Source organism: Neospora caninum, chromosome VI (assembly GCF_000208865.1).
Source record: "Neospora caninum Liverpool complete genome, chromosome VI".
NCBI lineage: Eukaryota > Apicomplexa > Conoidasida > Eucoccidiorida > Sarcocystidae > Neospora > Neospora caninum.
This window is the reverse complement of record NC_018392.1, coordinates 345,775-362,887: the sequence shown is the minus strand read 5'-3', so window position 1 is coordinate 362,887 and position 17,113 is coordinate 345,775. Positions and strand designations below refer to the sequence as shown.

Genomic DNA, 17,113 nt, shown 5'->3' with positions numbered 1-17,113 from the left:
CTCACACACCGGGGGCGGACACTGGTGATTGGCACCATGGGTTCCGTTTCACTGGCAAACGCAATTCGACGACCCCTTCTTGGCCCCGCCTCGGAATCACAAAGTGCTTCACAAACCGTGTCTGGCCCGAGTGGTCCGGATTCCCCGCCTGGGAGCCCAGAGCACCAGTTGTTCAGAAGGCGGTTGTTCCCTCCCTCACCCCCACCAGTCAGCGGATCTGGTTCCTTTCCTCCTAGTTCCTAGGTCGCCAGATAAAAAGGAGGACGGATCTACGTAAATACATCGGCACAGTTCGTAGTTCCTTGTCTCCGGGCGTCCATCGTCGCCGTGAGACGTCAACCAGCATGAAGCCATTGGGCTTGACGGAACCACTGATACTGTTTTTTCAGTTTACTCCCCCTCGTTGTTACATCGGGGGTATTTGCTGACGGTGCAAAAAAACCGAGGCAGACAGTCTTCGCTTTGAAGGTGTAGTCGAGGCTGTAGGTTCGTTGTTCTCTTCCTACGAGGAATGCTGACGGTGCACAACTACCTAGTCCGTGGCAGTGCGGAGAAACGGGAGAGGCCAGAAACCGAGGCAGACGAACTCCTGCATCCGTTAGGTGACCTTCGGTAACTACCGGCATGTACCCTGTGTCGGAAATAAAGGCAACTTTTCTTTTCCTTTCACTCGAAGCTCTTCGATTGTTGTTGCCGCCATGGCCGCCATGGCCCAACATAAACGCGACTGAATGTCAATAAAAGGAACACGCCCCAATACCTGGGTCGTATTACGGAAACGTCGCCCGCCAAGCGATTCTCGTGGCGCCAACGATGACCAGACAGAACCCTTTCCGTCATTGACTCTTGTGATGTAAAGCTGTTTCCGTCCGTCCACTGTCACTATAGTGGGGGCACGTACAAACAGTTTTTTCGTCGATGTTATCGAGGTTCGTGGCGTGGAACTGTTTTCCGCTGCCGACCACTTTGGGAAACCTTGGGCGTGTGCCCGAGTTTTCCCGCACATTCTTTGTACGATGTAGCAATTTAGCTGCTGTAATGGGACGCTCTTAGGCGAGAAGGAAACCCTTGTGAGCTTGGTGTGCGCTTAAGTATCTGAAGGGATCGCGAGACACTGCTGGCTCGGACATTCTAGAGGGAACGCCGCCACACCGTTTCTCAGGAAGGGAGCCTCGGTAGACTTCTGTCAAAAGTTCTGAAGAGCCAGCATTGCCACAGGCGCCTCTCGAAGTGTACAGCCTTCTACCGAGGATCTATTTGGCGCAGAGGGGATATCTTCGCTGAGAGGTTTAGTCGAAATAGTCCGGCTCCGGATAATAAGTGAAACGTTACACAAGCAAAATTACGCTAGGACTACCATGACGCGAATACCAAAAATGTGGTCTCTCGGCAGCGCAATTTGTTGGGCATGCCACAGGCACACGAGGAGCATTTATCCTCTTCTGGAAACAAGTTATACTCCTGCCTGCCTTTCCGAAGAAGCCAGCGACCCTGAGCAACTGCATCTGGGTTGCTGCGGGGGCCGGAGCTATGGTTTAGAGAAGAGAGATGGCCAGTTTACGAACAATGCGGGTTCACCCAAAAGCACACTCTGATACCATCATGACACCACCGCTGCACAGTAGCAACGCAGCCGCGTCTGCGTGACGATTTGCCCCCCTCCAGGACATCCGAGATACACACCGCCTGCCGTCGCCCTTTTCCCAGGAAAAGAGAAAGACGCACCACTGCGCATGGACACAGGGAGATTCAAACGCTTGTCCTCTGAGATAACTGTGGCGCTCGGGGGACACAGGCACACGGGACACACGTGGATACAAGACTGTCACAGCATGGAGGGGGACGAGGCGCCGCCGTCGGAGAGGCTGGCAAGGACCTGGTCATGCTCGTTAGCAGCTTTTCTTTGTGGATTCGTCTCTTGCTGTGTTGGCGTGTTGGGCCCATTTTTTTCTCATTCTTGCGCGCGCGCGCGGGGGGGGGGGGGGGAGGGGGGGACAAAGCGTTAGTGTGACCTGCGAGATGAAAGACGAACCTATCTATGAGCCCCCGGCTAGCGTCGTTGCCAGGTACGCATTAACTCTCTTTATCACCTTTTCTGGAGACAACGGAGGCCGCGGGAAGCCAACAGGGATAACAAACACCCGGTCTGTCGGCTGCAGAAGGCACTGTCGAGACGGGCATGTATAAACGTAGCTCTTGAGTGCGCCTATACCACTGCAAGAGGACGACCGGACAGGACAAAGAGACGGAAGGTCACAGGGGTGGGGAATGAACAGGACAAGGCACGCAGATGGGCACGAGATGAAGATGGAAGGATGACAGAGAATGACGTGCGGAGAATAAGGCAGAGGCGGGGATATGTCACTGCTACCCATATACAAACTAGTGCCACTGGTCGCGCAACATATGCAGAAAAAAAAAGAAATGCGCCGTGGGAAGTGGAGAAGCAACGACGCGAGGAGTTACAGGCGGGAGAACGCAAAGCTGCTTCGACGGGAAAGCTAAACACTCGAAAGGGAGAAACACACGGAAAATGGATGTCGTCCAGGAAGGAACCGAGCACAACTGCAGCGGCTTTACTCGACGCAATACTGCATGGATAATTATTCTTCATCTCCTGTACGAGACAGAAACGAAACGGACGGTAAGAGAATGGCCACCGGTAAATCTGGTCTCACCTCCGGTACAGTCCAACGGCGATCTTCTTGTTGTCGAGAAGCAGGGTACGGAACAAATCTCCGAAGGTGAGGCCATCTTCCAGAGACGAGGGGGGAATCGACTCCAGCTGAATACCCGGCTATTGAAGAACAAGGGAAACACAAATTTTTTCGTTCTGCCGATGACAATGGGAAACAGCTGGCGAACCCCAGGGGAGGCACCGAATGAGGAAAACACGAGGAATCAATCGTTCCCACGTGTGTAAGACTTTTCACAGTTCCTTTCTGTGTGTCCATTGTCTTACTATCCACCGAAGGATGCTTCGAAAACAGGGCGATCGCTCAAAGAAATGTAGCCCCCCACATTTTAAAATTCTACGGATTTATAACCCTTTCGTTTTATTGTAGCCGTACGTATATATATATATATATATATATATATATACAAACGGACCATACGTCCTTAAGTGACCTTGTCTTTATACCTGCGCCGATGTCTCGAGATCACATCTCAAGCGTTCTCTTTCTTTCTGCCTTTTTTATCCGTCCACGTATCCATTGGCACACACTCGAAACAGATGTGTGAACACACAGATGTACACAGCTACCAGACGTAAAATGAAGACTCTGGCAGAAATCTTTTTCTCTCATGGAGAGCGATTGATCCAGGTTGCAAGATCCACCCAGCAGAAGGATGGACCGTCTTTGCATGTTCTAAACCCTTTCGCTTCCCTCTCCGCTTTGACGACTTGTTTCTAGTTCTCACAAATACGTAGGTCTGTGCCGGCGTATATACATGCAAACACACGCGTGTCTGCTAGATACACCCCCCACCGTGCGTCGCCCCGCTTCGTCCATCAAGCAACTGCAAGGAAAATGAAGTTCTCGTTCCGTGTTGTTTTCTGTGGGCGCCTCCCAAAACAGTGACACGTACCCACTTGCCCGTGAAGGCGTATCCAATGAGCTCCGAAAGGAATTGAGGCGTGATGGAGTAAGGGGAAATCGCAGGATGTTGCGTAAGGAAACCGAAATTCATTCTATCAGCAAAGAGGTTTCCACTGATGTATTCGGGAGAGAGCAGGTAAGTGGCTGAACTGTAGCAAGGGTAGTCCTTCACGTTCCGCTCAATCCTGAGCACAAACACACGGCATAGAGTGTCGATCCTGAAATGACGCGGGGAACGAACGTTTTCTGTGGAGACCAAAATACCGACAACACCGAGTCGCGCCTGGGGCCGCCGACACCACGTCTGCAGTTGCTTTCGCCGTGTTCTTCAGACGAGAATCGCTTCTCTGCTGTCTCCCTTCTACTGGGGGATGCACGTGTTGCCTATTTCCGCTCTTTTCCCTTCTCCCCTCCGTTTGTCTCTCTCTCTCAAACGGGCCGTACCATTCATCGTCGTTTACAAATCTCCAGTTGTTTTGATCATGCAACTCGAGCATGAGCGCTTCTTCTTCTTTGGCCTCTAGGCTTTGCAAGGCGTTTCTTCTTGCGCGCTGCGGCATCGACAGCGGCGCGCCTTGACGCCTCACGCTCCGTGCTGCAGCTGCATCTGCACAATTGCCGTGTCGCCCTTTTCCTTCGTCCCGTTCGTTGGCCTCGTTTGCTGAAGGCGAGCTCCTCGGCTCGGCGACCCCCCCCCGGGCACCCCTTTGGGCCGTATCCGGGATGTCCGAACAGACATGATTCGCAAATTTCCCAACGGCGGCTCTTCCCTGTCCCTCGATTCCCTCTCGAGTTTGCCGTTCTGTCACTCCACAGCTCCGCGTCTCCACCCACCCAGGACCCGGAGGGTGGTTTGGTGTCTCTGTGTCTTTCGCCATGGAGAGATGAACACGCGTAGAGATCTTTCCGGAGCAAGTGCTCGAGACAGCAGGTGAAGCTGATGGAGGAGACGCGACTCCCGGCGGCTTGGGAGACGACGAAGCGCCAGCAGAGGCGCCATCTCTCGCCTCTCTTTCCGAAACCGGTGCTGCGGCCTCCTGGCCTCCCACGTTTTCACTCAGGAATTCGTGACCCAGTTCGAGGTTTCCGTGGAAAAATTCGTGAGGCGAGAATTCCGTGTCAAGACAAGAGGGAGATGGGTCCGTCTGCAGGGACGCCTCCGACGCGATTTTCATGAGTTCCTCCGAACTGAAACTTGCGAAAGGCAAATCAGAAGAAACCGAATCAAGATTCTCCGCCGTTTCCCTCCACACAGCGTTTGCTTTTACCCTCTCTATCTGGTGGCGGACGCCGTCGTGTCCTCTCCTAACTTCCGCGTCTTGTTCCTTGCCCCTTCTTGCTTCTGGACAGGAGCGAGGTAAGCGAATCCTTGGGCCATGGTCCTCGAAAAGGCCTCTCGGTGCGACCCCTCCCCTCCCTTCAGAAGAGTGCATGCGACAGTGGAGCACCCCGCATCGATTGAGACCGGGTCCCAGCTGCGGATTCGCCACGGATTCACGATCACTGGGGATCCAGGACGACAAAGATTCCGAGCCTCGCCGTCCGCTGTTTCCTTCCCGGCCTGCGGCCCGCGCACCTTTCGCGTTGCCTTCGCCACACAGGGGAAGAGAGCTCTGGCGAGTCTCTCCGTGGAGGTACAGACTTGCCGGCCGCAGTCCGTCTTCCTTCGTGGTTAGCCCCGGAGAAGAAGCAGCGTGCTGCGGCGAAGCGTGGAAAAGGGGCGTTCCGCTGTTAGCCCCGGCGCCTGTCCCGTTGTGAACAGACCTACCAGAAGTATCGCTAGGACGAACCACGTGGGGGCCATGCAAACCCTGCCGTGCATCTTGCCCCAGGCCGTCCTGACTGCGAGACGCACGCGCCTGAGGTGGAAATCGAACCTCTTCGTGCGCTGCCGCCTCGCCTCTCTCTTCGTCTCCTCCCTCCTCGCCAAAGAAAGAAAAAGATTGCTGGTGGACGGCTTGGTTCTGATGAAGGGGCTGCGGAAATGAACGTCCGCCGCTCCCTGTCGGACAGGGCGAAGCAGAACTCCGAGCCGACGGAAACGCACGAAAATGCGACCGCAAAGTGTGCGACGAGGACCTGGAAAGAGCTCGAGCGAGCGCACTGGCCTTTCCAGTGGACTGGTCTCGCGGCTCTCTCCACCCGGTAGACTGCTGACGCTGAGGCATCGTCGCGCGAAGGCGTAAAAGCATGTCCGCTTTCTGAGCAGAGGCCAGAGAGACACACGCAGAAGGAAAGATGGGTTCGCTGGCAGCGTCGCACAGAAGACACCGAGTCGGCCACACGTGACGACGGCACACACCTTGACAGCTTGTGCGGCGTGAAGTTCGAAGCAGCCAGCAGGTCCCTCTGAAAAGCGGAGGCACCTGAAAATGTCAATCTGAGGCGCAGAATAAGCTTGCATTCGATCCAGCTGTGACACGTCAGAAAACGTCTCACTCGTGCTTTCCCGATTGCGCTCACGGTGACGCCAGCGGTCCTCTACATTGCCCTAGCACAAGAAGAACCGCCCAGCGCCCCGCCCCTGTGTGACTCGGCGGCTTCGCTCCCGAGTCCACTCCTGTCTCACCTGAAGAAGCAGATTCTTGATTTGAAGGTACACGAGAATGACGTTGCGATCATCCTGCTGCACAATCGATTCGCCACTCGCTGCGACTGTGTTGTCGAGTCCGAGAGGGAAAATAAAGAACCGCTTCGCATCCAGAACGCCTGCCCTGACAAAAGTGAGACGGGAGGGGAAACCGAGGCTCAAACGTAGGGAACCAGGCAGAGGAGCAGACCACGGAGAAACGGAGACGCGTTTACAGCGACACAGACGGGCAATGGCGGCGGAAAGACACACCTTCAAGGCCAGAGCGCATGTTTCCCAGTCTCCATCGGCGGGACTGGCCACAACCAACACACAAAATGCGGAAGTTAAATGCGGAGCAAACCAAATGAGGGCCGACAGCCGCTCCACTGCCCCCCCCCCCCCCCCCGATGGGGCACAGGAGCTTTTTTGTCTGCGAAGTCCGGTGTGCGTCTCCTGAGTATACGTGAAAGAAACATCTTTTGCCACGGAGGGAGCCAGCACGCGGCTGTACGCACATTACCCCTGTCTTTTCAGACTTGAGACCATCGGTCGCTTGAAACGCTGCGGACGAATTAAGGGCGATGCGTCGCACACGCGCAGCCCCCTTTTTTTCTCAGCACATCTACACATCCACGCAGCTTCTCTCCTCACCTGACCAGATTGACCTCGGAAAGAGGCCGGGCTCGAACGATGGCTGTGAACCTTCGAAACGGGAACACGTACCGCAAGTCCCCCCACGGCGGCGGTGCCTGAGAGGGAAGACCCGAAATCGTGAGCAGAGCATGAGGGCGACGCGTGCCAGCTGACGCGTGATCGCGGGTTACCGGGGGGAAAAAAGAACGCGAAAGGAATGCCGAACAAGGGAGCGAAACGGCGAAGAGAAATCGCCGAGCGTTGCGGAACGAAGACAGAAAACAGCCGCTGAGGGCGACGAAGGAACGGAGCGACAACGCGGCTGACAGCAAACAGAGACTCCCAGAGAGAGCAGGGCGAAGTTAAACAGTGACAGCGGAAGACGAGCCTCTGGGGGCGAGCTTCACAGAGCGTCTTCGCTAGCACGGAAAGAACAGAGAAAACGGGCAAGACAGCAGCGAGGAGGGGCGACGCGCGAAGAAAAGGCGAAGGAGAGGGAGCGACAGGGAGGGACAAAGACCGTGGCAGAGGGGGGGGAGAGACGACAGCGCGAGGAGAGACGGCTACCACCGAGTAGGCGGTTTTTCTCTTCTCTCGCCCTTCCTCACGCATGCGCGCGGGGGTAAAACCAGTTTGCCACTGCAACAGGGTAACGTGGGCGAGGAGCGTCGAATTACCTCTGCCGTGAGGATGACGACATTCCACCCGCCGATGGCTTTAATCTTCATCAGAAGGCCTCCGAGATACTTGGGCCATCCGCAAATGAGCATAAGCGGGAGGTCCGGGTGAGAGAAGATGAGCCGGCGGCCTTCCTGGTAGCTCGACGCAAAGATCTGAAGATCAGTGCACAGACGCACAGAAGAGAGAGGACTCTCGCACAGCTCTGAGTCAGCAGTGGGATCTGGGGGAAGAACCACAACGGTCAGCGCCGTCAATCTTCGCCTGACGCCACGACCGGCGAAGCGCAGCAGAAAAAGACAGACGGAGGCGTCGCAGGTCCTCCAGAAAGACAGAAAAAATCCTACCGGTCTTCATGTTTGCTTGGAATCTGTAGTCATTAACACTGTTGTTTAGTATAAGCATAGCGCCAATCTGGCAAAGAGACAAGACACATCGCCGACCGGGACTCCGGAAGCTCCACGACCGACACCAGCAGCCTGGGGGGGAAGTAGATCCTCGATGAAGCGCAGCGGTCATCGCGAGTGAACCGTGAGGGATTCTCAGTGCATACCTCTTCCCAGGGTAGCTCTGAGTAAGAAGCTGGGGCTCGCTACAGGAAACTATTGTGGAGAAGCCAGAAAACGCGACCATTTGGACCAAAACTTCGACAGCTAGTTCGGGTCTTGCGCGAGACAGGTGGAGTCACTGCGCTGTCACCCCATTCTTTACCCCGCTTCAAGGGGTGATTATCAAAAACAAATCTTCACATCAGCATATACACAGAGGTTGTTTTGGCAACCCGTCCGGCGATTCTCACAGTTTTTGCCGTTGGGACAGTAGGTGACGTGGTGGCAGAAAACGGAGATCCTCCGTCGTCCCTCTGTCGTCTGTCCCCTGTTAGATCGAAATCTAGTAGGCATGTGGGTGAGGATGCACATCAACATATGAGTCGCCCTAAACACAGCACTCGTTTCTGCAAATCGAGATGTCTCCGGCTCTCGGTTTCTTTACCTGGTCGGAACACGACAGCTGGGGCTCCGCCAGCAGATCAGACCCATCGGTGGACGAGTCGTCGTAGTCGCTCGAATACCTGCTCTCTGTGGCCCGTCCCCGTCTTGGGTCGCTTGCCGCTTTGTCCCCTGGGACGTCTCGCGCATCTCGCCAGGTGACCCCACCTGCCGGGTCCTTTCGGCCACTCTCTCGACACTTGTCTCTCTTCTCTGCGTCTGAACTGCGCTTGCTGCCTTCCGGGCCCTCTGTCTCTCCAGGAAGATAGACAGGCTCTTCTGCACGCTCCGTCGCGATGCACCCGACAGACTGCGAATCTAGGTCCTTATCAAAGTCGTCTTGAGCGCCGACGTGAACCACAGGGACGGTCGCTTCTTCATCCTGGGAAAAGCAAACAAGAACTCAGAGAACCTGACACCATAGTGATTATGACTCCATAGGGTTTTATCTGTACCTCTGTCCCTTTCCCTCTGTAGAGAACTACGACTACGCAAGCGTGGCTGTGTACGAAGTTTGGTCCTCGATACAGAGATGCTCCGATACACACGGCCGCCGCGAGGGAGACATGCACCATTCGTTCTGTGGATATATGCTTGCACGTGCACGCGCCTACAGACGGGAAGATGTATCCAACCGTATATAGGGATAGGCGAGAGGGGGAGAGGGGAGCGAGAACAAATGAGTACGCGGCTTCAGCTCTCTGATACGTGGTTGCCTTCGAGTGTAGCCGCCGTAAGCTGGGAGAGACGCGTTTTCCCGAACAGCCGTTTCCGCCCTTGTTGCCTTGTGCACTAGGTCGCATAGGGCCTACCCCTCCACCAGCCCAGACGTGGACTGGAAGCCGATCAACTTCCAGCGCCGTGGGAGTGCTAAACAGCCTCTTGAAGACGTTGGAAGCACCGGCAGCTGCCGACGGACTGATCTCGGCTGTTCTTCCCTCTCTGAGCTCCAGAGGCGTGGGGATGGCCACTGGCAAGCTCGCCCAGCTTTTTGGACTTTGCAGGCTCTGCGTGTCACGATCTCTCTCTGCTCCAGCGCGATCTGCCACCAAAGGTCGCTCATGGACGCTCCTCCCACGGCGCGGAGTGAGGGTGGCATATCCAGAATCTTCGTAGAGCGGCGAACCCGACGGGTCCTGGCTGGAACTGAACGTGCCAAGAGACGACGCCCGTTTCTCCAAGTTCGCGGGTTCCGTGTCGCCGTCAGCGGGAAACGCAGGCTGCGTTAGATGGAGAGGGAGCAGCCGAGGCGCGAGTGCGCCGCCCAGAGCCGATGGTGAAGACTCTGGAGACGTCCCTTGGGCAGAAGAGGTCAAAGCAGCAGGCGGCGGGGCGAGGCAGTGACGCGTTGGGTTCGCGTGATCCGGACTGGACGGAGAACCGACAGGCGGAAGAGCCGCACGCGAGGCAGAAGGCGAGTGATGCTGAGGCGACGTAGCCAGAAATGGATGCGAAGAAGCGGGCAGGGGGTGCGGCTCAGACGTTGTCTCGCGGGGCGTCCCACGAGAAGGAGTTGGGGAAGAGTAAGGAACCTCTGAGAAAAACGCGTCGTCCGTCTCCGTCTCGGTTGGGAAAGAGGCAAAAGTCGTGGAAGGGGGCTGATCGGCAGTGAGCACGTGGTTTTCTTGTCCCCGAGAAGAGTGCCACAGAGCGCCGAGGTCTGCGTCACCTGAAGCACGCGCTGCAGAGGTCGAGAGAGACGTTCTCGACTCCCCGCGGCGGAAACCCGGCGAACTGCCAGAGAAGGCGGCAGACGAGCCGACCGGCGCGGGCTCCTCACACCACTCAGTCGAAGACGAGCGGAGAGGAGCCGTCGCCGGGTGCGAAGAAAAAGAAAACTGCTTGGGCCGCCCACGGGGTTCCAGCCTGTCTTCGCATGCGGTCTCGGGGTGCTCTCGCTCGCCGTTCCGGGACCTCCGATGGTCTTCCTCGCTCTGTCCGCTCACCGCCCTTCCTGGGTCTCGGAGATTCGGAAGCGTCTCCTCTGTGGCGGATTCCCCGTCGTCCATGTCAAGGGACTGTCCGCCGCGCCGACCGTCCGCTCCCGCCGCTGTCGCCTCGCCGTTGCTCAGTTCGCCGTCGTCCGTGCGCCCTTCGATGCGGCCCGCACCCTCGCCCGGGCGCGTGGTCTCCGGTTGCTCTTTGGGCGTGATTGTTCCTGTCATGTGTTCCAAAACCCCCTTTCCCCTCTTCCCTTCTTGTCCGGCCGCCGAGTTGCCGCCGACGCCTGCCTTCGCAGCAGCGCCTTCCGCCGTGGCGCCTGCGGCCTTCGGTTTCGCGCCTTCCACAAGGTCGCCTCGAGGCTCTGGGTGTTCTCTTCGCTTCTTCGGCGATAAAACAGGTGACCGCCGGTTCCCACCAGCCTCCCCGCTTGACGTCTTTGCGGACGCGTTGTGCACGCTCGAGGCCGCGGAGCTCTCTTCGTCAGACCCGGCTTTCACCACGTTCCCGACGGCGTCCTTCGTCGCCGTGATCGCCACATGCACCACCTCCTTCGCGTCCGCCGCCAACGCGACCGCTTGCTCCGCTGCCTGCGCAGCTGCGCGCGCCGGCTGAGTCGCGAGGAGGTCCACGAACCGCCCGAGAGGCGAGGAGAAGACGCTCGACCAAGGGACGACTGTGGCGGACTCGAGGAACTCGGCAGCGCCGACGGACGGAGCAATGATGACGCACTTGTCGCCCTCTCTTAGGTGGTAGTGCGTGCCTGCGGGGTTGACCCAGAAGGAAATTTTTTGATTCGGAGTCTGGAAATAGGGAAGACGGGAGGCCTTCGGTTTGCCTCCACCCTTGGGCGGCTGCTTGCCACGACGCTCTTCTTGCGGAGAGACGACGGAAGAACGGCAAGACAACGAGGGACAGAGCTGCGACGCGGCGCCCGGACCTCCCTCGCCGGTCTTGCCCCGTAGAGATGTTTGGCTCGCCTGGCCAGAGGTCCTCTTCGCCGTGTGCTCCGGAGACGAGCTCGCGGCGACCTGGCGCTGTCTCCACTCGCTGCTGCCGGACTCCGCGCCGTTCCCGCCGGCTCGCTTGCGCGGTCGCAAGTTCGGCGCGGCGCGTGAAGGCGACGCGGGTCGCGCCTCGAGCGACGGGAAAAAACTGACGTGGCGGGCTCCGTCCGGCTCACCGGCCGCGTCGGGATGCGAACCTCGCGCCACGGTCCACCGTGCGTCTTCCCGGGAGCGAGGCGACGAAGCTTCGGAATCTGAGGAGTCGGAAGAGGAGCAGAGCTGCATCGAACTGTTCACTGGCGAGAAGAAGCTGGTGGACGCAGCGTGGCGACGGCCTGCGGCCTGCTTGCCCGCGGGCCGTCCCTCGACCAGCCGCCTGTACCGCCTCCCGAGGCTTGAGCAGCAGGCGACTTTGCCGCAGCCACGCGCAGGGTCATGCGCCGTCGACGGTTTTGGCTGTGCGTCGCGTTCGATCCCCACGCAGATGATGTTTGCGCAGTAGTACAGCCCGAGACAAACCTCTTCAAAGGGGACGCCAAACATGCAGGGCGGGACGCGAAACGCGTAGAGGGAGTGCATTGCACCTTTCACATATTCGCAGAGGCCGGGCAGGGTCTCCGGCGGGAACTGCCTGGCGAGCTGTCCGATCGGCACGTCTGGATAGGTACTTCCAGAGAGGTTGCAGATGAGCGGAATGATGCCCGAGTGGCCGCAGAGGGCCTTCGCGATCAAGCCCATCTTCAAGTCGCTCAGAATCGAGTAGTTGAGACAGCCCATGGAGGCGATGATGTTGGCGCACACGTTCGTGCACAGCTGGACGGCGATGTGGGCGGGGTCGATTTGGAGGCGCATCAGACTGAGCAGCCGCGTCAACGTCTGGCGGTCGTAGTAGGCCGACAGCGCCGACGGGGAGGAGAGCACGAAGACGCCCTGGGAATGGTTCGGCTGGACCAAGAGAAGGTCGGAGGGATCGCCGCCGATTCCTGCTTCGCCGGTGACGAGACAGAGCCGCACCTGGCCGCTCTGAGCCTCCTCCATCTGGTTCCGATAGTCCTCGAACGGGTGTCTGCTCAGCACCACGACCTTGGGGGGTACAGCTCGCCGAAGCCGGACTTCCTGCAAGAAGGTGGACAGCTGGGCGGGCTCGACATCTCCGAGGAGCACGACGAAGGCGGTGTGATCGATCCTCAACGGCAAGCGCCCCCAGACTTTTCGCCGCGAGGTCAGCGACTCGATGAGCCGCCCGAACTCGCTGGGCAACCAAATCAGAGCCGTGACGATGAACGTGATGCAAAAACACTGGCCCATAACCGTGCGCGGCGAGATGTCTCCGTAGCCGACGGTGGACATGGTGACCACTCCAAAGTACCAAAAGTTGAAGAACTCTTTCACGGTGTACAGGTTGCGGTCCAAGTCGCCGACGCTTTCCGGATTGATTCCGTCGGAAGTGAACATGGCAGAGGCAAACGCAGTGAGCAGGAAAACGATCCCGAGCACCAGCTGGACCACGTGGCCCTTGGTCGCGTTGCCCCAGACGACCGAGGCACTGATGAACCGGGTCATGACGAAGGTCTTGATCCAGCGCAGCCAGCCGGTGAGAAGCAGGAGCTCGGCTGCGATGTAGTGGCTGGAGAACATACGCTCGAACACAAAGTAAAAGAGAACCGTGAGAGGCGGCAGCGTGAAGAGCTCGACCCAGAACGAGGGCCAGAGCAACATTTGCATCACTTCCGTCTGCTGGAGGAAAATCATCAAGAACTCGAGCGTGGCCGCCGACAGGAAGAACTCCTGCGTCGCGTAGTCCGAGCCCTGGATGAGGCGAAAGTCCCACAGCTCGTCGAAGCCGTCTCGTCGCCACCGCTGGAGAGTCAAGCACCAGGAGACGGACCAGGCGAAATTCCACACGACCGTCGCCAGCGCAAAGGACGGCCTGCTGCAGACGCGGTGAATGGAGTGCCGGAGAAGGTGGTGCCAATATAGCAGACGCGCCATCGACGCTTTAATCAGGCCCTGGCGAAACTTCAGTTTTCGGCGCATCTTGAAGTCCGTCACGAGCCGGTTGAAACGCAGCGCCTTCTTCTTCGTCAGCAACAAGATCTTTCGCGCGTCGGGTTGCTCGACGCCCTCCTCGCGCGCCTTCTCTGCCTGCTCTTCTTCCAGCTTGAACTGTCCGTGGACGCGAGGTTCGAGGGTGGACCGCGCCGCCCACGTCGGCCACTGTCCGGTGGTAATTCCCACGTAGAGCTGGTAGAGCGGCTCAAAGACAAAGACCGAGGAAAGGAAGAATGCCCATCCGAGGAGAGACGGCACGAAACGCATCGACACGGTCGTCCACGTGTTCCCAAAGGTGGCGATGTACACCATGCAGCCGATGAAGCCCGCCACCACGGTGCAGTCCAAAACCAAACGAAAAATCTGCCGGAGCAGAAAGGACGGCGTCTCCACTTGCAGCCCCATTTTCCCGGGAGAAATGCGCACGAGTCGACAAGGAAAAACGACGCACGGGCGCGACCGCAGAAAGGGGAAACCAGAGAACAGAATCTCGAGAAGGACGGCGTGACCGAGAGGCAGAAGACAACGAAACGGAGAGAAGAAAAGACCACAGAGAAGAAACGAACGCAGAAAGGCAGAGAAGCAAGGCGGTCACATGGAAGTGCGGCGCTGACGAGCTCAACGGGAACGCGCGGAAAACCGCATCGTCGAAGCTCTCCAGTATAGGAACCTCTCGGATGCCGACGTCTTGGCCGGAAAAAAGAGAAAAAACGAGGCAAAAAAGAACCGGGTATGAGCATCCACTACGCTCCGAGCGCTTCACGTCCCCTGCGCTGAGGATTGTGCCCAATTTGGCGAACCCCGTTCCTCCATCGGAGTCGCCGGGCGGCGGAAGCAGACACCGCGAGCGCTCAGCATTCGAAAGGGGAAAGAAGTGAAGAGTGGAAACTGTTGACAGAGAAGACGAAGAGAATCGAGACGAAAACACGCAGACTGGCTGCGTGGGAACAGAACGCTAGCCAATGTGTTGACTTGGGATGATTTTGGATGCGCCCTGGTTAAGCACCGGCACATTACAGCCGAGAGAGGAGACAGAGACAGGGGAGACGACAGAACGTTGAGAAACGTGCGTTGGGCGTTTTGAGCACGACTGGGACTTTTTACACGAAAAAGGGACACACGCTGAGACGGACAAGGTCGCAACGGTGCGGGAAGTGAGAACAGCAGAGCAGACTGGACTTGGACATTTTAAGTCGTCGGAGCCTCGCCTCCTTCTCCAAGGGGCAAGGCAAGACTGCCGCACGAGAACCGACACCTGAACCAACTCGGTGTCTTCGTCTCTGCCTCCCCTCTTTGTTCCTGTTCTGGGTACTCACACCACATTTTGCACTCACGCTCGAAGCCAGGGGTTCAGGGAGTTCCTGGCGGGGAAGACAGAGTTTCCCCCGCCTTGAGTATCCCCTCTTTCGGTTCAAAAAGAAGGCCAAACTTAACGGGGGACAGGAAAGCTCTTTCGTTCTTCGAGCGGAAAACAACGGGAAAAGCGTCGACAATCTACGGCGCAGCGGCAAAGGGAGGCGGAAACCACCTCGTGTGAAAAGGCACGCTCACAAAGGCAGAAGAGGAGAAGCACTGAAGGCCTTCGAAGATAAAACGAAGAAGCCTGTGAAGAGCGATGACGGAAGCGGCAGGCAGAAGGAAGAGATGCAGTCAACCCAGCACACGGGGCTGCTGTCTCCCAGCTCTTCGCCCCTGACACTGTCCGTTTTCTTCTCTGCCGCCTCTTCGCCGTTCGGAGAAAACCGGCTGGACAGGAGCAAGAGACTCCAGCCGAAAGAAAGCCGAACGAGACCGTCGTCAAAAAGTGGCGAGAGGCGCTGGACAGCTACCGACGGGCCGACGAGGGACGGGGCTTTCTCGGGTCGGCGCCCTTACGGAAGACGGCACGCGAAAGGAGTTTTCACGGAGGAGGGAAGAGAGGGAGGAAAGAGAAGGACGAAAGAGCTTAGGTCAGAGGAGAGATGCCGAAGGAAAAAGCAGTCAGCGGCCTTTTCGAGCGCAGGGCGGCCGTCGAGACCGTATAGGGCGCGGGAGCGCTGATCGGTTGGAGCAGGAAAAGGGACGAGGACGCAGTCGCGCCAAGAAAACAGAAAATTCGCGGAAAACACAAAGGCTCCGCGTTTTCAAAGCACGCAAAACGTGAGAAAAATAGGGCCGTGCCACGTAGGCGCGGCGCGTTCTCTCTGTCCCCAAAGACTTTCTCCACACCGTCCCGAGTCAAGACAAAGGGGTATTGACGAGGGGTGACTGGATTGAAAAGCGGAAATACCTTTTGATCCCAGTTTTCCCCGGGCACACGCATCCGTTGGAAAACACGCGCCTTTCCCTCCGTGTCTTGCGTGAAAAGCGAAAAGAAAAGGTCTCGCGAATCAGTAGCCTCAACAGCCCCATCTCTCCTCACACGCTTGTCCCTCGGCTTCTGACAAGCTGCCGAGTCAGCCGCTCTCTTTTTGCGTCGGTCGCGTCGAGAGGGGAGAGATTTCGTTCTCCTGCAGATTTTCGGGAGAACTCCCGCCTAAGTGGGAAGAAAAAAGCTCCCCAAGTTTCCTCTTTTCCGCACACGCGGGGTCTTGAAGTTCCAACAGACGCGAGCTCTCAGGACAAACCCTTTCTCCGCGATGCAGTCTTGCGCAAACATCCTCCCTATACCCCTCGAAGAATGCAGAGAAATGCGCTTTTCCCGGCTTCCTTCTGCCACGCTGTGTGTGTTCCTCTTTCTCGAAGGCGTTGCTTCGCGAGAGAGACACGGAGGGAGCCCGTTGGAATCCTTTTTCCCAGCTATCCTTCCGTCAGCCCCGCTTCTGCATCTCGCCAGCGAGGGAGAAAAGCGCGCCTCGCCTGTAATGGGACGGGGCCTCCCTGGCGGTGTATCTGTAGCGGCGAAAGATAACCGCGGGTGAACTGGGGGTGAGAAGTACGCATTTTCAATCCAGAATGGACACACTGTCGGATCACCAAGAGAATCCGCCCTTTGACGCTTTCCCGGACTGGGGCATCTCGTTTTTCTCGCGAAATTTTAAAGCACAGTGTTACGTGGGGCTGCCTTGTCGCCGAAACTGTCCTCCTCTCTCTCCGCAGGGAAAAGCGTGTGACTGGTTCCTTTGCGGGCGCGCCACGACGTAGAGACGGCGGTAAGTACCGCCGACAAAAGTTATGAGATACGCTTTCGCCCTTGCTGCCTCTCGTGAGTCCAGAAAGAACGCGAACGTGCGAAGATGTGCCACACAGTGCTTTCTTGTGGAGCCAGTGTACGGGAAGATCGCACAGCGTAGCTAGCAACAGAAACCTTGTAAATACCGAAAGGAAACCGGACCTAACGATCCTCTGCCGCTCTGCTGGTCTCAACGGGTGCGTTACACATTCCCCCGGGACAAAGTGAAGGGGTCAGAACGCCTCGACATGAGTTACCCCACACGGAAGGCCCGAGGCGCCAAGCTGACAAAGTTTTTTCTTCATCAGCTAAACCAGCGAGCGAGAGTCAGGAACAAAGTGATGAGGTGCACAGGAGTAAGTAGTCCGTAGACAGCGAAGTTGAATTCCAGTTTCCAAAGACAAGAACTTGATACGTCGGGGAGGGAGGATCACGAGGCCGCTCCGTGCGGGGCGACGAGGCCGATATATCGAAGTGTGGCTGTCGAC

At 57.6% G+C, this 17,113-nt stretch overlaps 1 protein-coding gene across 1 annotated transcript; it reads right to left on the bottom strand.

The window, feature by feature from the left end:
- Positions 1 to 2,036: 2,036 nt before the first annotated feature.
- On the bottom strand, positions 2,037 to 13,879 carry NCLIV_015820 (Large protein with 8 or more transmembrane domains within NH2 region, related; the record flags this gene model as incomplete). Its single annotated transcript, XM_003881774.1, has 9 exons — positions 2,037 to 2,214; positions 2,679 to 2,797; positions 3,592 to 3,787; positions 4,437 to 5,803; positions 6,172 to 6,316; positions 6,826 to 6,923; positions 7,485 to 7,640; positions 8,479 to 8,856; positions 9,287 to 13,879. The coding sequence occupies 9 exons, from the start codon at positions 13,877 to 13,879 to the stop codon at positions 2,037 to 2,039; spliced, it is 7,230 nt and encodes a 2,409-aa protein (XP_003881823.1).
- Between the last annotated feature and the right edge of the window lie 3,234 nt (positions 13,880 to 17,113).